The sequence below is a fragment of the Gymnodraco acuticeps genome, unplaced genomic scaffold, assembly GCF_902827175.1.
Source record: "Gymnodraco acuticeps unplaced genomic scaffold, fGymAcu1.1, whole genome shotgun sequence".
NCBI lineage: Eukaryota > Metazoa > Chordata > Actinopteri > Perciformes > Bathydraconidae > Gymnodraco > Gymnodraco acuticeps.
In genome coordinates, this window is record NW_022991187.1 from 1,864,100 (window position 1) to 1,887,794 (window position 23,695).

At 42.2% G+C, this 23,695-nt stretch overlaps 1 protein-coding gene across 10 annotated transcripts in view; it reads left to right on the top strand.

Moving 5' to 3' along the window:
- LOC117561070 (AP2-associated protein kinase 1-like) overlaps positions 1–23,695 on the top strand; it is a 28,027-nt gene that overhangs the window by 1,465 nt on the left and 2,867 nt on the right. The window contains exons 2-21 of one of the 10 annotated variants that reach the window (XM_034238287.1): positions 4,262–4,380; positions 4,952–5,060; positions 6,248–6,390; positions 6,526–6,647; positions 6,732–6,813; positions 7,482–7,614; positions 7,741–7,844; positions 8,298–8,377; positions 8,798–8,961; positions 10,422–10,603; positions 12,709–12,909; positions 13,510–13,697; positions 13,993–14,186; positions 14,277–14,345; positions 14,579–14,662; positions 17,107–17,211; positions 17,872–17,967; positions 18,618–18,785; positions 19,127–19,216; positions 19,816–19,915. In XM_034238287.1, the coding sequence (XP_034094178.1) occupies positions 4,262–4,380; positions 4,952–5,060; positions 6,248–6,390; positions 6,526–6,647; positions 6,732–6,813; positions 7,482–7,614; positions 7,741–7,844; positions 8,298–8,377; positions 8,798–8,961; positions 10,422–10,603; positions 12,709–12,909; positions 13,510–13,697; positions 13,993–14,186; positions 14,277–14,345; positions 14,579–14,662; positions 17,107–17,211; positions 17,872–17,967; positions 18,618–18,785; positions 19,127–19,216; positions 19,816–19,910 (2,528 nt within the window). In that variant the 3' untranslated portion in view covers positions 19,911–19,915. The remainder of the gene's footprint in view (positions 1–4,261; positions 4,381–4,951; positions 5,061–6,247; positions 6,391–6,525; positions 6,648–6,731; positions 6,814–7,481; positions 7,615–7,740; positions 7,845–8,297; positions 8,378–8,797; positions 8,962–10,421; positions 10,604–12,708; positions 12,910–13,509; positions 13,698–13,992; positions 14,187–14,276; positions 14,346–14,578; positions 14,663–17,106; positions 17,212–17,871; positions 17,968–18,617; positions 18,786–19,126; positions 19,217–19,815; positions 19,916–23,695) is intronic. The other 9 variants (XM_034238277.1, XM_034238279.1, XM_034238278.1 and 6 more) reach the window with 9 other exon arrangements.

The following is a 23,695-nucleotide window of genomic DNA, read 5'->3' on the forward strand; positions in this document are numbered from 1 at the left end:
TAAAACCTGACCTTGTGACAAACCTGGACTTTCATAACATACCTGGGGCCTGCACTTATCTATCTTAAAACAATGTTTATTAGCTGTAGGTTAATCCCAGTCATTGAGCTGAAGGCCGAGAAATGTTTTGCTGAAAACTGGTCTTAACCAGAACATGGTTAAACAAACGTATTGATATTGGGCGAACAAGTTTCCTATGGTCATTTGTCTGCAATGAGTCTGCCATGCCCTGTTAGCGAAGAGTGGCTGTTACTGAATAATAGATGAAAGAAGACTGATTAATTCATCAGTACTATAGATGGGCCACATCTTACCTTTATGAATGTGTTAGACATCCAACCGCAGTTATACCCGCATTGACATGCCAGTGGAAACATATAGTGGAATTTGTGCAGAGTGCATCTGAGTTTTCTAATCAGTTCTGAAAAAAGAAACGTTGGAACTGCTAGAGACTCGAGAGAGGCACCACTCATCCTCATCAACCAGATTTAGCGTCGACCGTGACAGATACTAATTCCCTAAAATTATAGATCCTTTCACAAAATCCTAGTTGGAATGTTTTTTCTGCAGATCATATGTAATCTTGCTTTGGGAGTGGACCAACTGCTTGCAATGTGACTCCCCCCTTGTGTCACTAAGTCTATTTGTTCAGATGCTTTTGGTTGTAGTCTGGGCTATTCATTTCTGTGGGCTTTCTGCTTGATTTGGAAAGTGTGTCTACTCCCTTTGTTGTTATTGTTAAACTCTGTTGCCTTTAGCTGAAATGAAGCCTGTTTTACAATAAACAGACACAAGCAGTCAGAAGGACAAACTGGTGGCTTTGGGCCTCAAGGTTTGTTTGCAATCTCATTATTGAAGTCCTTTTTTTAGACATTTGGGCTTCTGGCAGCTGTCTGTAATTTGTCCTCACAGGACTTTCCGAGAGACAGCTTTATGTCTTCATCAACAAGGTGTGTTTTCTTCTGTCCATATAGAGTTACTCACTCCTCGTACCATTAGCCCTGTTCTGGAAATGTAACATGTTGCATTGAATCAGTGTCCCCCCCAGTTACTGCGGGGTCATGTAACCCTGCTGCAAGCATGTTTGTTAACAACATAGTAGTTGTAAGGACATGTGATGGTAGTTATATAACTTCCATTACACTGATGAGAACTTGTAACAGGACACTTTTACCAATCTCTGCGCTTTTCATAGCAGTGCCTGAAGGTTTACATTTGTGTGCATTTGCTTGAGCGTGGCTACAGCTAGAGGGGTATAATCCTTAAAGTCAGTTACGTCACGAGGCAGTGGCTATTTGTAGTTCTACTTACAACTATTTGCTCGCACTGTCTGTCACATGCTGAGATTGAAGACCACTGCTAAATATGTTGCTTAAGAAGGCCGCTAATCCTTTTAATTTCCTACTAGCATTTCAGATTAGGCTCTGAAAGTCATCTGTCTGAACTCTGACGTACCACACACAAACACACTCACAAGCGTGTTTCATGTGTTCATCATGACCAGTGTTTCCGCCAGACCAGGGCTGAGAGGGCGTCCACCCCGAGAGCGGGGGGTGTGATGTCGTGTCACGTAACTTGAATTTTGAATTGAGATATAGATACTATCTCTTTACGTATTAGTGATGGGAATTCATTTGGCTCGGCTCACTAAGAAGAGCCGGCTCTTTCGGCTCCTAAACGGCTCTTCATGTTACCACAGTTTACCACGGAGCCTCGGTTTCGCGCTGCGAGGCTCCGGCGCTCGCAGTACACGTGCGTGCTCCACTAGCACCCCCCGTCAAGGCTCGCCAGCAGTACACTTTCCGTCACAGGAACACGCTTTGCTGGCGGCGAAAAGAAGCCCACCAGATTCCTTTCCCCCTCCATCAAAGGGATGTCCTTGTCCTTTTTCCTTTTCGTCATTTCAAGCGATAAAAACTCGACCTTCTCTCGAATTATTATTTTTGTTGGACGCCCTCGGCTCAAATGACAGCAAGACGCCCCCCCTGGCGGAAACACTGTTCATGACGTCTCTTTATTCTAATTCACGATAGGCTCTCTGTTAGTTTGATAGTGTCCTCATTAAAACCCATGTTCCGGAGCACAATGTTTAGTTCTCTGTGTCTTAAGAACACTAACCACTCAGCCAAGTGCTCGGACACTAACATGTCTGTTGGTGCAGCTCTGTGTTGCACATTTTTGCACTTCATTGTGAATTTTCCAGTATTGAGTTTATAGCTGATGACATAAGTGAAATTGTGAGGTGTGTTGTCATCAATGCTGAACCAGCTCCACCCTGTTCCAAACAAGATATAACACTGAACAAACATGATTTAATTGTAGTGTGAGGATTGTTGTATTAAATGAATCATTTAGGCAAACCTGTTGGAATGTTTTTAAGGGAGAATTTGTTGACTCTTATCATCTTTTTGTACTCTGCATGTATTTAATGATACAGCTCATAGTCCCAAGGCAGTCTTTATCAAATGTCATCCAGACCATTCACATGGAGCTGCGTTGGGTTTAGTATTGCAATCTGGATGAGTCAGCCCAGTGCATGGCATTAACACAAGCTGTGAACAGAAGAGCTGCACTAACACAACAACCTGCTACATAAAAAGAAGAGATAACAAAATGCAAGCGGAGGCCAGTTGATATCTGCAATCCAGTGAAGACAATAGATTATCCCACAGTTCACATTCCAGTGCGGTGCAGTCTGTAGAAAAACCTGCAATGTAAGCTTCATTGGTAAATGCTTTCTCCTTGTGACTTGACCGGTATAGTTATTCATATCTGTTGAAAGACGTATTCTTTATTCATTTGTGTGGTTGCTGGGGGCTCGAGGATACACACAGCTGTCATGTAGTTTCCCCCATGTGTCAGCATCACTGCGAGCGAAGGTGGGATGATTCATTCTCTCACTTCCTGTATCCTCTGTCAGTTGTGTCTTCTTCTTGCATCCTTTTCTTCAGCGCTGCTGCTGACTCACACAGTCAGGGCCGGCCCTTGGCATAGGCAGTATAGGCGAATGCTAAGGGCGCATCAACCCATCGGGGGTGCCGAAAATTGGGGATAGAAAATAAGAAATTAAAAAGATATATATTTTTTTATTTCATAACACAATTTCCCAATTTTGGATCAACAAAGTACATCTTATTATCTTATACTAACAGAACTACGCCTATATTGCGTACAGCACCCATAAACTGGCGCCCCCCCCCCCAAATCAAGTTGAACTGCCCCAGGTAGGTTTATGTGAAATAGCTCTTCTTTTGAAATAATGGTTTTAAGTGTGCAATTATAGGTTTTCATTTTGTATTTGTGTTAATTTAAAATAAATCAAACTCCCAAAAAACGTATACAGCTTTTATTAACATTGGAATTGACTGTGTAAGCGGCCGCGGGGGGGGGAGAGCTTTAGAGAGCTCTTTCCTGAAAGACTGAGAGGCTCTGATAACCTCAGCTCAGTGAGGTAAAGGCACACCTTCATATGATCATTATAGTCGTAAAAAATAAGAGAATAAATGAAAAACAGCAAAAATCTTGCCTAGGGCAGCAAATTGTCCGGCCCTGCACACAGTGCTGTACACCTCGTACCAATCTCCCAGCCCGCCTGCCCGCCAACCATTCATCTATTTCTCACAGTTTTTTCTCCCTGTGGTTGGTAGGGAGTGATTGTGGGTTTTCTCTGGAAGTTTTTCCTTGTACGATGTGAGGGTCTAAGGATAGAGGGTCTAAGGATAGAGGGTGCCGTTTTTCTCATACTGATATTCTGAACAATCTGTGCTGTTGTATTTGCTGTAAAGTGTCTCTACTGTAGGCTATTTTTTATTATATGTACAGCACTTTTGCTCGACCAAAAATCGTTTATAAATGTGCTATATAAATAAAACTTGATTTGATTGAACCTTAGCATTATAATAACATGAAATCCATGTCTTAGTTAGGGTTTGCACAATTCCGGGAATTTTCAAAGATGGAAACTTTACATGGGAATAAACTGGGAATTTTCTAAATTGAAGGTTGGCTCTTCATAGGGAACTTAAATATAGTTGGGGAAAGTATATTTTAGCATAATCTTGACTAAAACACTAAAACAAACAGATGCCATTCAAGTATACTTGAATACCCATGCCATTCCTCAATCACATGCACATAGCAAACTGCTTACTGCATGGCTATTGAGACCACACCCCCTACAGGCATTCCTCCATCACATGCACACATGATTTCTTGAAGTATTATTTAACTCAACATTCTCCATCTCTCCATTCATTTGCAGGAGGTTTTGCCATCGTTTTTCTGGTGCGGACTCATCAAGGCGTACGTTGTGCACTCAAACGGATGTATGTCAACAATGACAATGATCTGCAAGTCTGTCAACTTGAGATTCAGATCATGGTGAGTAACACGGTCCAGTATATTTTTATTTTCTGACACTACTAGTAGATGGTCATGTAGGAGCAGATTGTGTTATTGTGTGTTTGTGTTACACTACTTTTAATCTATAACAGGTTAACACAAACAGCTGAAAGAGTTTTCATTGAAATACTTTCTGAAATCTGTGGTCTGAATGTGACCAAGCCCTAAATGCTTTAAGACCTATGCACCTTAAGTAGAAACACTTTATCTGAGACAACTCTTTGACCCAGGAATAGTGATAGTAAGAGAACCAAGTTCAAGGGTTGTATTGTAAGAAATGCAATCTAAGCTCCCTTGCAGACCTTACTGTAAGTGACACTAACTCAGTTCCTGCAGCCACACCCTGGGTGGCGTGACTGTCGCTGGATGGTTATCATCATAACGTCCGGACCTTTGGCAGAGAATCAGCAACTCTGTTAAAAATAGACTAAATATCTATAAACATGGGTGTTTTCTTTGTTATTTACTTACCCAAATGTTTCAAAGCCTGTAGAATGTATGATTATGTTGTATCCAAATTGTCTGTCACTGTTGCTTTCTCTGTACACAGAGGGACCTAGTGGGCAACAAAAACATAGTTGGTTTCCTGGACTCCAGTATTACAGCAGTTGGAGCTGGCGATGTTTGGGAAGTCCTAATCTTAATGGACTTCTGTCGAGGTAAATACACCCCACCCCCCCCCACCCCCATGTCTTTCTGTCTCTATTGAACTCAAAGCTCCATTACCCTCAGCTTCACACAGATTCCTGTTCAGTTCGATACAAATATTTAGACAACAGGAGTGGAGTGCACCAGCTGGGCGTAAACTGGGCGTAACTCTACGTCCGACGTAGAACCGAAGGTTAAGACCAAACTAAAGTTATGACTAGTGCACCACTTAGACTTAAGCCCTGTATGCGTTGCGCCCGGGTGTAAATGTACGCCTAGTATGGAGCAGGCGTAAATCGGAAAGACAGACTAGTATCCATAGTAACGTAAAACAGGTAAGAAGGATATTAACGATGGCAGGGCATCTTGTTTACATGTTTAACAATGAAAGGGCATTAAGAAGAGTCAATTTCTCCTTCTCCAGCTCAATTTTTTCGTGTTCCGCTCTCAATTTGACGGTCTCCACCTCCACACGAACGATTTCTTTCTCCGTCAGTTCCCGCTGTAGCTCTGACAAATGCCTCTTTCTCTTTCGGGGTGTGGCCATTTGGGTTTCCCCTTGAGTCATCGCTGACGCTGTGGGTGTGGGAATTCCCTCTTCTCTGCGGTCCTCTGAGTCTGTAAAATGGTAAAATTTCTGTTTCGCGTGTATTCACGTGGACGCGCATCTTAAGACCAGGCGCAGCTACGCCCGAGACTAGTCAGGCTTGGTGCACTCGGTGTAAATTCGAATCACTACGTCGGACGTAGCTAAGCCCGACGTTAGAGTTAAGCCCTACTTTTTTACGCCCAGCTGGTGCACTCCACTCCAGCTGTGTATGGTCAATATAACGTCTGTTTAATTCAATACGCTGCTGAGTGGTGTTATTTATAGAATGTATAAATATTTACATCACTGTCTAGTTTCTCAATCGAATATATCTTGTGCTTGTAACATAAGATCTATTCCATTCAAACAAACTTTCCATAAAACCCACAATGTTAATGCAGTGTTGAATTTACAGTAATTAAACAATTCTTTCATCTTCTTTACAATATGTTCAGTTTTAAAGTGTCTCAAGAATTGATTGAAAAAGAACGGTGTAAGCTGTATCTCTCACTGATTCAAATAGTAAAAAAAAAATGTAGTAACTCAAATATAAAATGACACATTAAAGTTATTCATTATACCTTAGTTGACTGTATCTGTTCTATGCAGGTGGGCAGGTGGTTAACCTAATGAACCAGCGGCTGCAGACGGGCTTCACTGAGGCCGAGGTGCTTCAGATCTTTTGTGACACGTGCGAGGCGCTCGCTCGTCTCCACCAGTGCAATACTCCAATCGTCCATCGAGATCTTAAGGCAAGTCTACTTCACTTTATCTAATGCTTCTCACGGCATAAGGATAGTTAATTGGTCATTATTTGGAAGAACTGTAATGTGAGGTCTTTTCATGCACTATAAGTTCTGACAGGTCTCTTTGTCTTGTTCATGCAGGTGGAAAATATCCTTCTGCACGACCGGGGACATTATGTGCTCTGTGATTTTGGAAGTGCCACCAACCGCTTTCAAAACCCTCAGACAGAGGGGGTGCCAGTGGTGGAGGAGGAAATCAAAAAGTGGGTTTTTTGGGCTCTTTACTCTTATGATCCTTTCTCTGCTTAAAAAAAATACAAAGCTCATTAGTGTGTACTTTAAACCAGGTACACTACTCTGTCATACCGCGCTCCAGAGATGGTCAACCTCTACGCTGGAATGATTATCACTACAAAGGCTGACATTTGGGTGAGAAAGCTGTGTTTATTATCACTCTGCCACATAGCTAATATTAATTCACCATGACAGTGACATCAGTGTTTCCCACAGAATTTGATTCTATTTGTGGGGGCACCGCACCCCCCCCCCCCCGGCAAGAAAAGCCAAAGGCCCCTTAACCTATTCGGGTGGCCCACGCATCCACCCCCCCCTCAAATAAGAAAATACATGCGAGTTCATGGCTACTGTAGACAACGTTCTTGTTGCTCTGTGTTGCGTTGTTAATGAGCGAGACACACTGGAGTTGAGGATCTGTGGGGTTTGTTCTCCCAGAAATATAATTCACAATTCAGGCATTTAGCAGACGCCTTATTCCAAAGCGACTTACAACGACCAATTACACGGACATTCTCCCTGGAGTAACCGAGGGCTAAGTGCCTTACTCAAGGGTACACTAGTAGTGGTGTTCCAGGCGGGATTTGAACTCGCAACCTTCCGATCATCAGCCCACCTCACTATCCATTAGAGTAGACCACCAAAATAAAATAAATAAATAAAAAGATTATTATTATTATTTTCCATTTGTGGCGGACGATATTTAATTGTTGCGGCCCGCCACAAATAAATCAATGTGTGGGAAACACTGTACATGTAACCTTACATTTACATAAAGTGACTTGATTTTCTTGTCTATACAGGCCATGGGTTGTCTACTCTACAAGCTGTGCTACTTCACGGTTCCTTTCGGGGAGAGCCAGGTGGCTATCTGTGATGGAAGTTTCACTATTCCAGACAACTCCCGCTATTCCCAGGACATGCACTGTCTCATCAGTGAGTAACCTTGATCGTCACAATAAACACACGCCCTACTTTCGGCATATGCATCCTGTATATGTGCAGTAACTGTAGGTTTGGACGTTTTTTTTAAACAAACTTGCTTTGTTATTGATTTCTCAGGATACATGCTGGAACCTGACTCAGATAAGAGACCAGACATCTACCAAATATCCTACTTTGCCTTTAAACTGGCTAGACGAGAGTGTCCAGTCCCAAATGTACATGTAAGTCACCATGGCAAGAGCAATGCCAGGAATTTGAGATGATGATATTCTGTAGGGTTAGTGTTATATATTAACACAGCTATTATTTTAACAACCATATAGGACCTCTTATGTATCTCACATAAAGTGGTTTCCGTGTCCTTGCTGCTTTCTAAGAAAAGTTATCTAGGAAGTAATGATATTAAAGGGAAGGGATGCTTTGTAGCGTTTGCCAGTTGGCCGCCATCCATCCATCATACCCTTTTTTCTAAAGTATTTCAAAGTAACAGCAACATGTCTGCCAAATTCACCTTTTTAAATTGTATTAAACTTGGCAGTAATGGTGCGGAAGTTTCAAATCAATACTGGATTGTGTCTTTAACACTCAAAATGTTTCCTAATACCCCAAGCAATTTAAGAAATGTGATTACCTTTTGATTTAATGCAAAAATTAAAATCCTCTTACTCTTGTAGAATTCCCCGATTCCCGCAAAACTTCCCGAGCCCATCAGAGCCAGTGACGCAGTGGCCAAAAAGAGTCATATCAAAGCCAGGTAAGATAAGACACACACAATACAAGGTGAGGGAAGTATTTAAAGGTCACCTGTTATGCAAAATCCACTTGTTCATGTCTTTTATACATAAACTCTGTGTGAAGAGATTCTGAAAGTTTCAGGAAAAAAGATTCTCTCACTTTTTGTCCTGATCCATCTATACAAAAATCCTTGTTTTCATCTACAGTAACAGATAGAGAATCAGCACTTTTGAAACAGGGCTGAAACAGAGGGGATTATGGGTAATGCTGCAATGATCTGTTTGGTGTTTGGAGGCAAACACTTCAGAGACATGTTTTGTATATATCTGAGACCTAGACTATATTGATGAAAAACAGTATAATAGGGGACCTTTAAGTTTCATTTTTTGGGGAAAAAACGTTTACATTTCTCGTCACATTTCTCTTTCCCTTCCATCAGGCTCTCAGACCCCACTCCTACCTTGGAAACCTCAATCGCACCTCGCCAACGACCCAAAGCTGGCCAGGCTCAACCTCAGCCGATATCATGCATCCTCCCCATCCAGCCAGCTCTCACCCCCCGCAAGAGACCCAATGTGGCCTCTGGAGCCCCCCAGGCCATAGGTATGATCTGTGATACCTCTGTGTGTTATCGTCATTCATACTACATAAAGGGGCCCTGTGTTAATGGAGATAGTTATCCTTGACTCAGTGACATCTTGTATTGAACTCAGCACAGTAAAATGCTCATTCCTATTAAGGGCTTGTATGTTCAATTAGCTCGTTCTTGTAAGGCAGGGGTGTCAAACTCAATTTCATCGAGGGCCACATCAGCATTATGGTTGTACTCAAAGGGCCGGTTGTAACTTTAAGACTTTATAAATATACATATATAATGTATTATATTACATGATTGCCTCTGCATTGGATTATTATCGGATAGGGTAATAACTTCATAATTAACTACATCTGAAAGAAGAAGTCTAGGACAAATAATTGCAAGTCTCTTCAGTGAGAATGTCACAAAATGATTTAAAAAGAAAAGCCAAATTCTGAACAAAAAGTCAAAATAAAAAAGTGTGAGCTTTAGATAAGAGTTCTGCAGCTCCAGACGGAGACAATAAGGAGGACAATATAATATGAACTACCTTGATATCAAAGCTGTCTAAAAAGTGACGTTTTGAAAAAAAAGAACAATTCTGAGAATTTGAGATGCATTGTGGGACATGTAGTTTATGGGCAACGTGCTTCTGTAAATCGCCATGTAACCGTATAACAAACATATTATATTCTTTGCAAGCTCTTGTGGGGCCACAGAAAATGAAGTGACGGGCCGGATTTGGCCCCCGGGCCTTGAGTTTGACACCCCTGTTGTAAGGCTTTTAATTAACTTCAATTAACAGTCATTTGACATTTACACTTTTACATATCCATTAGTGTCACAGTCACAAAGACAGCAAGGACGGTGGAGTAATGTCACATTAATTACTGCAGCACTGGGTACTCTTCTCAAAGGAAATAATGTGTGTAATTTATGCGTGAAATACTATATCAAAGCGAAATCAAAAAACGAGCCAAATGTTTTATGCTTAATACATTTGTTAAGTTTGTGAGTATTATTTTGTTTTTAGATTAAAGTGGATTTTGGACTAAAAATATTACCATTTATTAAAATAATTTCTAATTGGAGGGTCTTGTTTTTTACATTTAAAGATTAGTCATACCCTTAAATCCCTTTTTTATTTTCACATCATTTCAAGTGTGTGTGCCAAATGGATGAAAACAAGAACACGGTTCTTCAGGGCACCAGATAAAAGGGTTGCATCTTCAAAAGAAAATCTTAGTAGATAGTTCAATCAATCGCTACAGACTTTACAGTTTGTACTGAATATGAATACGACACCCTCTGTCCTCGGACCCTCACATTGTACAAGAAAAAACTTCCAAAGAAACCCCACAGTTAATGGTAGAAACCTCGAAGAGAGCAACAGAGGAGGATCGTGCAAAAGCTGCCGTGTGTAAATTGAAAAGATAATACATTTAGTTCTACATTATTCTCATTCCCCTTGTCTTATCCCTTCCAGGTGTTGGTATCAATGTCCCTCCTCCAGCTGCAGCCGCTGTCCAAGCAGCTCAACAGACTCCTGCATCCCCTCAGACCCCTCCGACCGCCAACATGCAGCCGCAGGCGACCCCTCAGCACCAGCAGCTCCTCATGAAGCAACAGCAAGCCGCCGCCTTCCTGAGTCCACAGAGCAACCAGCAGGTATGCGTCCGGGCAGAGCAGGAGTGTAAATACGCTTTGGCTACATTGAGTGTGCTAAAACATCTCACAGGGACACCGATGGACGGTGTGTTGCGATGCTGTCTACATGTGGTGACACATTCTCGAGCAAATTAGGCTTATTTCCAAACAAGAAAAACAGCATCCGAGGATTTTAAGCAAATAGCTCCAGGTAAGATGTTTGTAACTAATGTAGGGAGAGATGTTCCTTTGTTCAGGCAATACTGCTTCCTGTAGCCCACCCATGCTTGATCTTCAACTATGTCTCTGAAAAGGTGTAATTTCTGCACAATATTTACAGGTAGAGCACATTCATTCTTCCTCTTCCTAGAGAGATATCTGTGGTTAAAAAAAGCATGTGTGTAGACCTTGTTTAACTACTCCTGCTCTAATTCACAATATCACTATTCATGCAAAAGAGAAGCAATGTGATACAACACACAGTTTGCTCTATTGACCTGAATGAATCTTAAACATACAAACACATGCAGAAGGCCTGCCCGGTTGCTTGCCCAGGGTCTCTTTTTATCTCATGGTTCAGACTGTAATATGCAGCTACCATGATTTATTTGTAATTTAAGTGTCCAGGAATGGACCGTGACCCCCTCTAATTCTTACCTTCTGTTATTGTTTGTTGGCCTTAGCTCGCTCTGTAAGCTATTTGGAAATGTATTCTTCAAAAAATGGTATATTAAAATGTAACATAATTCCAATTAGTGCTGCACGATTCTTGCTCAAATGTGAATCACGATTTTCCTCCATAAGAGTTGAGATCACGATTCTCATCGTTTCAATGAAAATATTTATTGCACTCTTACTCTTAGACGTCACGTGAGTACAATGAATTTAAACAGACAACATTTGTCTCTTGTAACAAAAACATAACTTCGTCTTTAGTCTGTAGTTGCTGAATACTGAACGAACATTACTACATTCAAAATGTGGCACCTGGAGCCAACTACTGTGGCTTTAAACAGACACCATCAAAGTGCTTGACTTAAATCCAAGTCTCAGTTTCTTGTAGCAAAAACATAGAGTAACTCAAATGAATTTGACAGCCAACTACTGTGGCTTTAAACAAAGTGCTTGACTTAAACTCAAGTCTCTCTGGTAACAAAACATACAGTAACTCAAATAAAGATATTGCTGCTGCCTGAGTGCTGAACATAAAACATTGAATTTTTGCAGCTTTATAATAACAAAATGTAAACTTTGCAGTATCACCTGTCCACAGTGACAGGACACCCAACTACTGTACAACAACACCAACCTGTTTGTTACAGGGAGGAATGCACTTAAGTTACTCAAAAGACCTCACCACAGTGCTGAATATAAAAACAGAACAGTCACAGCTTTAGAATAATAATATTAAAAAAAGGCTAGCCGGCTAGCACCCACAACTACTGCGGTTGTGAGCTTGTAGATAGGTTATTTTCAAATAGCCGACCCGACATATATAGGTTTAAAGTGCTCATGTTCTTTTGCGCTTGTGTTCATAGGCCTGGTTGCTTATTCCTTCCGCAAACCTGACAACCCTAGTGGCTGCAGCGTTAACACGGCGTGAGAGGAGGAGAGACAGACAGAACACTCCCATTTGCATGCGATCATGGTACTTTAATGTTAAATGTTTAGAGTATATTTGCTTTATATCGTTTAAGTATGATTGACATTGCAAGTTGGTATTATTCAGAAGCAAAATAATAAAAAATAAAAATAAAAATCAGCATGACGTCATAGGATCGCCGTAATTTAGAAATGAGATCGCATAGGTGTCTGAATCGAGATCACGATCTTTTTTCGATTAATCGTGCAGCACTAATTCCAATACTATTTATCTCTGGTTTGTTTGGATAGGATCTATGCTTTTAAGGCTCACATGTTGTGAATGAATCTCTCACCCTCCCTCCCCCATGTCTATCTCTCTCTGTCTGTCTCCCTCTTTCTCATGTTATGTCTTCATTTCCATTGTACTGTCAAACAGGTAGAACATAAATACTTTGCTTTAGGAGGCTGCACTTGTCAACTAACTATAAATCAATCACAAACTGGGCCTTCCTCATGCTCGGCTGTGTGATATTCCTATGTAGCATCACCTGGCGCAGAGCGTCCAGCAGCACGCAGCGTCTCAGGCGTTCACCCTGCTGCGGTCCAAAGCTCAGCCTGTTCCTCCTGTTATTGCCCTGCAACACCAGCAGCAGCAACATGTAGCTCCTGTCCATGAACCCACAGCTTCTCATCTGACCCCGATCCCAGAGTCTGCAGCGGTTGGTCCCTCAGCGGACCCAGAGGTTGGGCTAACATCCTTCTCCTGATGCCGTCTGCTGCTCTTTTGTGCCGCGGAGATGATTACCAGCTCGTGTCTTTCACATCCTTACTATTACTTTTCCTCTTCTTGGGCACAGGGAAGGCCAGAATGCTCTCATATGGAAAATATTAAATGTGACAATGTTTTTGTGGTGTGGCTAGAAAGGCTTTCATTATTGCTATGTTGGAAATACTTAATTGCTTCAGTTTGATGCACAAATCACATGATAACCAAATCAGTATGTGCTCGTCTTGCTTCGCTCAACTATCTAAATGAGGTTATTTGTATTACTTTGTCGTCCTTCTCAATGTGTGTTGCCTGTACTCTTTGATAAGATGTTTTTATACAATCTATGTATGGAAACAGTTTCCCCTCTTTTTGTTGTGGTGGTGGTTTTCTTGGAATCTATAATCAATCTTCTTTTGCAGATTTTATTTCCCCGTTGATCTTGCTTGCCTGGTTGTGTATGTTTCAGGCTCTGATTTGTTTGTTCTGTCCTTGTGCGCTAAACAGAAATGCTCTCCGTTGGCATCAAGGATATTTCATCTGATATTTCCCCATCTGTTTCTTGTTTACTTTGTAGACGGCCGGCCGGTTGATTCACAAAGTCGGCTCCCTGACACCCCCCTCGTCGCCAAAGATGGCCCCTAAGAGCGGCCACCGACGCATATTGAGCGATGTCACTCACAGCGCAGTGTTCGGGGTCCCAGTCAGCAAGTCCACCCAGCTCCTGCAGGCGGCCGCAGCTGAGGCCAGCCTCAACAAGTCCAAGTGAGCAGAAAGAAGTCCCTTCAGTGATCTGAGGATGAACTGTCCTTTCATTGCACTGACTGAGTGAGCTGAAAGGGGGAATAGACGGTCCATTCATATGACATGACGGAGGATAAACAACCCTTTTACTTCCTACAGCCTCCAGCTTAGGAAGAATCACTCAATTGAGTCTTTAAATAGCTCTGCTCACTCTCTAGTATTTGCATACATCAGTAAGCCAGTGTCCACAGACTTAACAACCATGATCACATTTCACTGTGCAGCATGTTTACGTTTGCTCCTCTGTGCACTGCAGATCAGCCAGCACGACTCCCTCCGGCTCCCCCTGCTCGTCCCAGCAGAGCGTCTATCATCCAGGTGATTCTGACGCCAAATCCGCCCCAACTGCAGCCAACAATCAGCCCAGCTGGAACCCCTTTGGGGACGATAACTTCTCCAAGCTCACAGCAGAGGAGCTGCTCAACAAAGACTTTGCAAAGCTAGCCGAGAGTAAGTGCAACTCGTTCAGTGCGACTTCACACCGGTACATATTTGTGTGGTCTAAAGATAATCACTTCTTTGTTGTCTGCTTGTTCACAGCTGCTGCGCCAGGAGAGAAGGTCACGGGCTCCAATGAAAATCTCATATCCGGGATCAATGCTTTTCCTGGTAAGTCTTTGCCTAATTCTTTGCAGGATGCCGTCTCACTCTGTCATCAAGCGGACATTAAGAGTGGTGGAACCCTTCTTTCTTCATTGTGACTTCTTTGTGTTGCAAAGTAAAAACATTTGCATATGGCTTCTTACTCCCTAGTGAGTCCCCACCTGCTTTCTCTTTTCTGTTGTTCATGCTTTCACGTTCCCTCATTTGTTCTTCATCTTTACTCACTGTGCAATGTTAAGCTGAAAGACCGTCAGACATCATGAGTGCAGGTTCAGCGGTGTTGACAGCCCCGGACCCTTTTAATCCCCTCTCTGACACCGCAGGTAAATCTCCTACATCACACAAACGAGCCGTGGCTTTTTGATATTCTCAGACCTTAAATAAATATATTCTTAGAGCTCATGATTCATTTTTCTTATTTACTGAAGTAGTTTCCTGGATATCACACTTCCCGCAGGTTAGTTTATGAGTGCTCGTTGTGTGGTTTGGATTTGTACCCAGTCCTATCTTGTTGACATAGCATCCAGCCTCACAGTGGCTCCTTGTCAGCACCATGAATACAGGCTGCAGCTCAAACGCATCTCATTTGCAGATCTGTGCTTTGGCTGTTGCTTGGTAACGCAAAGGACAAATTCACCTTTGTTAATTGGATTGCTTTACTGCTGGAGGAAGCTGCTTAACAGTGCGACAAAGAACGAGAGAAAGTTAAGCATGCTGCCTTGTTAAAGTGATGATCTAAGCTTTTTACGTTGTCCTCTGTTTAGCCTTTAGTCCTTTTGGAAGTGCATTCTTCTTCACTGTGCAACCTCCTTTTTGTATTTACTGTTTAAAGCCACAACTGAGAGGATGAACATGTTGAGGCTATTACATAATGAGGGTGCGGTTAATCTTCTCCACCCAGACTAAGCTGGATGCACACAAGCAAACACAGTCTGACTCTTGCTAATGGAGCAGAGCGGGATTAATGAGCAGCGGTTTCGATAACTACTAGGGATGTAACGATAACAAAAACTCACGGAACGATAATATCGCGATGACAAGTCCACGGTACGATATTTATCGCGATATTGAAAAATGTATTGACTTTTTTTTGTTTTACTTGAAATAATGTTCTTTATTAAATAATAAATCTAATTTGTACAGCATTTTAGTAGATAGTAGTATTTTAAAGTGTCAACAATATAATAATCAGACCCTGCAATAGGATAAATCAAGTTTCACTTTAGTTTTTCAAGTAACTCAACTCTAACTCACTCGCTCAGCATCATCAAGGTTATCTTTTAGGAATATGAGCATGTCCACATTTCCAGGTAGAAGCTGGGATGTTTGGGCGTTTACAAAATCCCCTGCTGTGGAAAAAACTCTCTTGCTTGGTACTGATGTTGCTGGGACAGAGAGATGCTTTGGCCATGGGTGACAGCAGTGGGTCAAACTGTGCATTACTCCACCACTTCAAAAACAGTTGTTGCCAAGAAGGTGAGGCTTATTGACAGAGATATAAATATACTGTTGGTACTTGTCAATGTCTCTAGGTGTGTAAATGTAGCCCTGTAAATACGATGTCCTTTTGTGTTATCTGTTTTATGTTCATGTTGTAACCTACTTGCTGCCATGTTGGACAGGTCTCCCTTGAAAAAGAGATCACCAGGACCACATGGTTAAATAAAGGTTTGAAAAACAAAAGAATCGCAGTAGATTTTCTCAGTCTCACGACGGTATCGAGACATTTATTTATCGCGATATTCGATATATCGTTACATCCCTAATAACTACTCTTAAAACTACGTATTAAATAATAAAGCATATTTTACAGACATTTTAATATAAATATGTTTCATATTGACTTTAATTGGAATGAGCTTTTTGGCATTACGGATTTCTAAAAGATTTTAATAAGTGTTGGCCTCTTTCCAATAGTGCAGGGGGCAAAGGGTCACATCTGCTGTGCCATTATCTGAGCCAACACATTCCTTGCCCCCCCCCCCTCCACCACATTTGTCCCATAGCAGTTTCCTGTAAGTATGACCTGCGGTTGAAAAGCCAGTCTGTTGTCATGTCATGCATGGACTGTATTTCCGGGTGATTAATTCACATATATATTAATACGAGTGCGTCATTTTACAGCAACAGTCCTAAAAATGAGTTGAGAGGGTTTGCATGCGTGGACAGTGGCGTGGCGTTGTGGCAATCTAAGACCGATGTGAAGAAACTCACTGAATGCTGTGGCTTGTTTTGTATAATTACATGTTTTGAAGTTTTGACTGCAGGAGCGTGAACACTTTCTTTGCACCATACCTCTATTAGGAAAAGCTCGTTTTCCATTTGAGTTGAATCTCACAGAACTTACAGGTCTTGGAGTGTATGGCTGTGGACAGCAGATCTTAACAAATAACACAATAACACAATAATTGTACTGTTGCATTATGGGTTTAGTCATGTAACTATTCAAATGACATTTAGATCACATGTTGGTCTTTGCAGTCATCATCCATAATAATATTTTGTTTCTTTGTGCCTCCTAACCATATTAATTCCCTAACAATGTAGGCCATGTAGGCATGTTGAAGTCTACAACGCTTCACACATTGGCCAACTGTATCTTTATTCATTTTGTCATTATGTAATATTCTCCCACATTACTAGAGTCTCATCTTTAGTTTTTTCACTGCATTCTTATTTTTATGAAATCTTTTCTCGTCACCTTTCTCTCTCTTGCCTTCTGTCCTGTCCATCACGTCTCTCTGCCTTTCCTCTCGGCTGCTCACAGAGAAGCTGATTGAGGGTCTGAAGTCCCCTGAATCTTCTCTGCTGCTCGCCGACCTCCTAACTCCAGCCAACCCCTTCAATAGTTATTCAGAGAGCTCCAGCCATGGTACTAGCGCTGCTTTTCTCCCAGGCCTTGCCATTACATTCCCAGTATGCTCTGCATGTGTCCTTCTTGTCTTCCTTCTCCTCTTTCACTCACCTGGTCATAAAGTCAGAAATACCCACGGGAGAAAGGGGTAAAGTGATTGTCTTCCTACAGAGACGATCTTACCTTTATCATTACTAATTTCTTTGTACCTGTTGGGAAAATACTGAATGTACTCCTCCAGTATCAGAGTAGCACATGATAACAAAGGCCCTACGTAGCTGTGTACGTGACCGGATGTATGATTACCTAGAAGAGCATCAGGACTGTTTTAGGCATATGATAGCTATGTGATTAACATGAAGATTCAGCCTCTATGGAGACAGACATATGACTGTCATGTGTATTGCTTACGCCGGCCTTAGCTAATCTGAACTAAGCATTGAATACTGCTTTGAACCGGTATTCTGCATCTAGTGACTGTAACACTCTCTTGTATATAAAGCATGTCAAGGACACTATTCGGGAACTATTTGTCCCACGTAGCTCTGTGTGTGATGACTACTTCCATTCTTGCAAGGATAATAAATACATGTATCCTGATATTGAAGCTCAAGCCGCTGACGAGTGATTTTTTTCCTAACTGTACCGCTGTCTTTTCCGCTTTCTGTCTCCCTGTAGTGAACTCAGAGATGTGTGTGGATTCACTGATTCCCGGGTTGGAAGCCCCCCAGCGACACTCGGGCCAGCCTGAGCTCATCCCCGCCAGCATAACAGGTTAGCGTCCTGACCTGGACCCAATAGCATAACATCTTAGCATCAATTGATGCAGTAATCTCGTAAAGTCATAATAGTTCCCAGCCTTGGTCATTATGTCCTTGTCACTTGTTGATATCATCCCCAAGGTTTTTTTGTAACCTCGTTAACTTTGTACAGCTGCAGTCACTTTGTTTTTTCCCTCACAGACTCATTTATCATTGACAACCCCCATCATTGTGCCAGATCACGCGGCTTTGACAAAAACACTGCAACAACAAACAATTTACGGCGCGTTTAAAATGTCAACACGGCACTTTAGCGGATGGAACCGTTACTTCATCGGCTTTCTAGGGTGTGAAGCGATCTAATGAATGAGAACATGCAACACATGATTCGATCCATCCACAGTCCGCATTCTGCTGTAATGGTTGATATTAGCTGTGGCAAACTGTAACGTCTGGACCCACAGCTCCTGCCAAGTGTACTTCCTGCACCTGGCAGCATCTTTTATTATGGGATTCCCACCAAGTCTTTCCTTTGATAGTGATGATTATATGCTTTCACAGATACAACATTGCACTGGCTTACTAACAATACATTTTCCTCCGCTACTTAAGCTAACAATCTTGTTTTGACTGTCCGTCTGGCTTTGCTTCATCCTGTCTCAGACTCTCTCACTGGGGAGGACTCTCTGCTGGGCTGTGATCTGTTCTCTCGTGCTACTCTTCATGGAAACCAGTGTGTTTCTGCTCTCCCACCCTCCTCCTCCTCCTCCTCCTCCTCAGCTCCTCCTGGATCCTGTCTGGAGGAGCTGCCGGCTGCTCAGACAGCTTCTGGTAAGAGCGGCTATTTGCAGCACCCCTCAGCAAGTCTAACGGGCGTATTGTACCATGAAACAATCACAGACTACAGATCCTTCCAAAAATGGAGGGTTTGTTCAAATGTGATATGGAAAACAGAAGTAGGCACGTTTTAAATGACAGCTTCACAGACCCTTGACTCATGTAAAAGAGCCAAAAGCCACCTAAAATGCATGGCTTTGAAATACTGAGCGTGCCCTGGATTCATCTATTTTTAATCTACTTGCATCCTCCTTTTCCTTTTGCTCTTTCTTTTGGCTGAGTTAACTTCTTTTCCCCCCTCCACCATTCCTCCACTTCCTCTTCCTTCACCGCAGACTCTACTTTCCTCATGTCGTGTGGGGAGAAGGGCAATGACGACGAGTTTGACCCTATTCCTGTGCTCATCTCCAAAAACTCAAACCAAGGTAAGGTTAACAGAAAGTCCCGAGATGAGCACTCACACCTGCTGAAGCCCAGGCTATGAGCCGTAGAGATGAATCCCCCCTAATTCAGTTTGAATAGCTCCTTCCTGTGACTGCTGAAGTGAAGGCTTGTATGGGTGTGCTCGTCACATTCAGGCTTTATACCCCATTGAGCTCTCACATTAGCCATCTCTTTTGTTTCTAATGTTATCCTGCCAGTGATTCTCCGCCTTGCAGGTGTTTGGCTCTTTTCTAGCTTATCTTAAAAGTCTCCTCATGTTACAATGGCATTCCCTTACTCTCCCCTGTAATGATGCAGCTGTGTAAAGATGACCCCGGCTCACTCTCTGCCTGTTTCTCTTTCTCTTTCTGCCCCCCCCGTTCATGCATCTCTCTGCTCTGCCATCATTTCCCCTTCATCTCCGTCAACTCTTAATTTTCTCCATACCATCTCTGTTAATATGACTTATTCTTTTGCTCGTTTTTTCACAATCTCCCTTTTGGCTCTCTTTCCATTTCCATCTCTCTCGCTCTCTCTCTCTCTCTCTCGCTCTCTCTCTCTCTTTCTCTTTATCTCTCTCTCTCTTTCTGGCACGTTCCAGGTGGCCACTCACGCAGCAACAGTGGCAGTTCAGAGTCCAGCATCCCCAACTTGGCCCGATCCCTTCTGCTGGTGGATCAGCTCATCGACCTCTAGAGGGGGTGGGAGAGGTCGAAGGGGCAGTGTGCAATCCTAACAGAAGGAACAGGGGGAGGGTGGGGGATAGAGATGGGGTGTAGCACCTTAAAACGTTGGTTCAGTGAAACCTCCTTGGCCTCGCCTGATAAGCTGGCTTCATGTAACTCTGCTGGCCGCTCACATTCCTTTTTCATTAATGCCTGAGCATATCGTTTGCTTCTGCCCCGCGACACCTTGGTCTTCTCATGCTTTCCTCATACTCGCATTAATATCCCCTCATTAAGTGCACTGCCATGGGGATCACCATTATTCACTTTGTCCAGGGTCGAAGCTTTATTTAAATAAGCCACCTGCAGGCATCTGTGTCGGGGGTCTGAGTAAAGAGCGAGGAGGCAAAAGGCTGCAGACCAACAGGAGAATGTGAAGCAACTTCCTGTTAAAACTCAACTATTAGTCAATCAACGTTGCAACCGGAGTGAACCACTTAACAGTTCTCAAACCAATGAAGACTTACCTTAACCTCTTAGGAAGTCAAATCTTTCCAATGATGGGCTTTTATTCCAATATAGATCAGTTATCCTGTTATTGACAGCTACTTCTCAAAGCTAACTAAGTGCAAATATATGCAGCGCTGCAGCTTCAGCATTACTGTATATTGCCTCCTCTTCCTGGCTGCTAACAGAGTATTCATTCTCCTAAAATTACACCTGTAAATATGTCCGTCTGCAACTTGTGAAATCATTGTTTACATGGCTGATCTACTGGGATCCGTTGCCATGGCAGGACGCTTTATTGTTGTGCAGAACACTTCATAATTTGCTTCCATTCATGATTTTATAATGACATCTTTTATGGTGGGAAAGTCGTAAATCACCATCATATCTTCGACCGATTGTCAAGATAAGCACAGCGGAAACAACAAGGAATCCAATTATTTATTAGCCATGCCAAAGCTAAAGGAAACACTTTATTATTATGCTATTTAATGCCATGTGTCAAACTGCCCTCAGGTCAGTGAGGACGAGCAGATTTTTAGCAGCATACCACTGTTTCAGAGAGGGAGGAAGATTACATTTTTGTGTAGATATTATGAGCTTTACATGAAAATCTCCCTTTCCCATTGTCATCCTCTCTATCTCACTTACGCACCCACGTTGAGTTCATTTGGGGGAGTTCATTTCAGCCAGAAGAAAAATAAAATTAGGTTCATTCCTGTACATAAAATCACTTTTAAAATGTATTGTCAGCACTGGTCAAAGTTGCATTTTTGTTGTGTGTGTGTAATAATTACCGGCATTTCATCTATCATGGTACGAATAAATGTGACTTTTATTGATGGCGCTCTAGAATGAATGTATGAACTGAGTACCATTATTTAAAATATATAAGGATATATAGATTAAAAAAAGACTTGTGTATAAAGCTGTATTTAAGAGTGCACAGACCCTCTTCGTCCAAAGCCCCTCTGTCTTTTCTCATGTCAAGCATTCAGAGAGTGCTTTTGTTTTAGATACCATCATCGATTCAAATGTGCTCATGACTTGTCTGACGGGGTAGTATTTGAAAATGCAGTACTCACAATTCTGGTACTTGTAAGATACTGTATATAACTTTTAGAGATTTTATTTAACAGACGCCAAAACAGAGCTAATGACGGAATTTACTTCCTGACATCTCTGGATTATAACTTCACCTCTTTTCTCTTTCATGTGGCAGATGATCATAAGGAAGGCTAGCGTGACTTAAAAAAACAGCTGTAAACATGCAAGTTACATCACATCTGATTAAATACAGATGGATCACAAGTAGTACCTTCATATTAAGACTCAGATTTAGCCAAGGTTGGTCTATTGCACGTTGTAGGGTCCATATTGCCTTGGATGCAAACAAAAAAAGTAGATTTCTCTGATATGCCCTCACATAAGCTTCATATAAATAGTTCTCTCCTCCTCCCCACAGTACATATTGTAGAGGTTAGTCATACAAATAATGTTAGAATCGGCATGGGTAAATAAAACTATGCTTATCTTTTCTTTCCATCAAATGTTGTTCAGTTAAGTCATTGGCATTTTTGTGGCTAATCTATGCAATCCTACAAAAACGCTTCATGTTTCTATCAGACACTGCAGCGCTGTTTCCTGTAGAGCTCTCGCCTCGGTCGTAGACTTTGACTTGTGTTGCCGTGTGAAACAAAATGTACTTGTTGTGCTGGTTGGGTTGAAATGACTTTGGTTGGATCCAAAATGTTTGACATGATTTGGCTCGTGTAAATATGTCAGCAGGACCATTGTGGAGTGTGTACTTCTATTTTTATGAATTAAGGTTCAAGAAGGGAGACTCTGAATAAAACGTGTTAATGTGAATGTAAATGTTCCCTCTTTGTCATTAGGATTTTTCTCGGAAAAGCATGTAGGAGCGAGCCGTCTTTGTTGACAATGAAAACTGATTCTTCCTTTGCATGGTTTTTAATTAGCAGACAGATTATTTTCCTTCTAGAAACCACACTAGATTACATATACTCCAGCGGTTTTCAAAGTGTGAGGCGCTCCTCCCTTCAGGGGGCGCAGCGTGAGAAAAAGATAACGAGGAACAGTTAAATCTAGCTAGTTAACTTCAGCTAACTTTATGCGAACGGCAATATGGATCGATTTTTAGTGAAATGACCTAAAGTGAGAGAGGAGACAGCGTCTGGCAGAAAACGTGTGTCACTTGCACACTTTAGGCTGTCTGTGGAGACCGAGTTCCCGCACCTCGCCAAAAAGGCTGTAAAAGTGTTCATTCCCTTCACCTCCACCCAGGGGCGGACTGGCCATCTGGAGAATCACAGAACGGCCGGTCGGCTCGGTTCGCTGACGGCCGGCACCGACCTTAATTTGATATGTTTTTAAACGGCATCATCGAAGTTGCACTGACAGGCGACAGAGGTCCACCGTTTCAGCGCGGCGAGGCTTCCCCCCCCCCCCCCCCCCCCCCCCCGTTTACAGTTCACTTCAATGCAATTGAATACCCCTGCATTATAGCAATAATAATAATGGCAATAATAATTGGGAGGGGGGGTCGCGGCTGTTCTTATGTTCTCTGAGGGGAGGCTCACCTTCCCACACTTTGAAAACCCCTGCTCTAATCTAACTTACTTGATGGTATCCACTGAGGCCTTTTTTGCTTTGATTTCAGTATTCAAACATGAATTAGTGTGGGTAAAATTGGTGCAACTCTTAACGAAAGCATCACCAGACACTGGCAATTTCTGCTGCTCCTTTTAGAGCTTTACTCCAATATTTAAAGTGCTATTTCAGAGTTTTTTTAGGTGTTTTCTTACTCGTCTTTCTTGCCGTCCTTGTTCTAGGCTTCCTTGATGTTGGTAGTCATTTAAAAAAGAAAAAAGCACACTACTCTTGACTGCTTTTGTGATTCCAGACCAGACTTTTTGAGGCATTAGTTCATAATACTGTTAGATTGTACCAAGGACAGACCATAGAACCCATGAGCTGTATCGTGGGGAATCTATGTCTCTTATTCAACACCAGCCGTCACTGTTTGTTATAATTTTGCTAGCTTTTACCCGTGAGAAGATCTTTAGGTGATTTTTCAGTTTTTCATCAACTGTGAAAAGGGCTGTGGACAGTTGGAAATAGAAGAATGATGAAGGAAATTACCTAAGTAGTCAAACAAAAACTGGTGTTTACCTTTTAATGGCTGCCACTAACATCCTCCCAAGAGCTGCCAGCTAACTCTTCTGCCGACACTGCTGAGGTAAGACTGATCTGTCTCTGCTCCTCTGTGCTAACCTGTCTGTCCCCAAT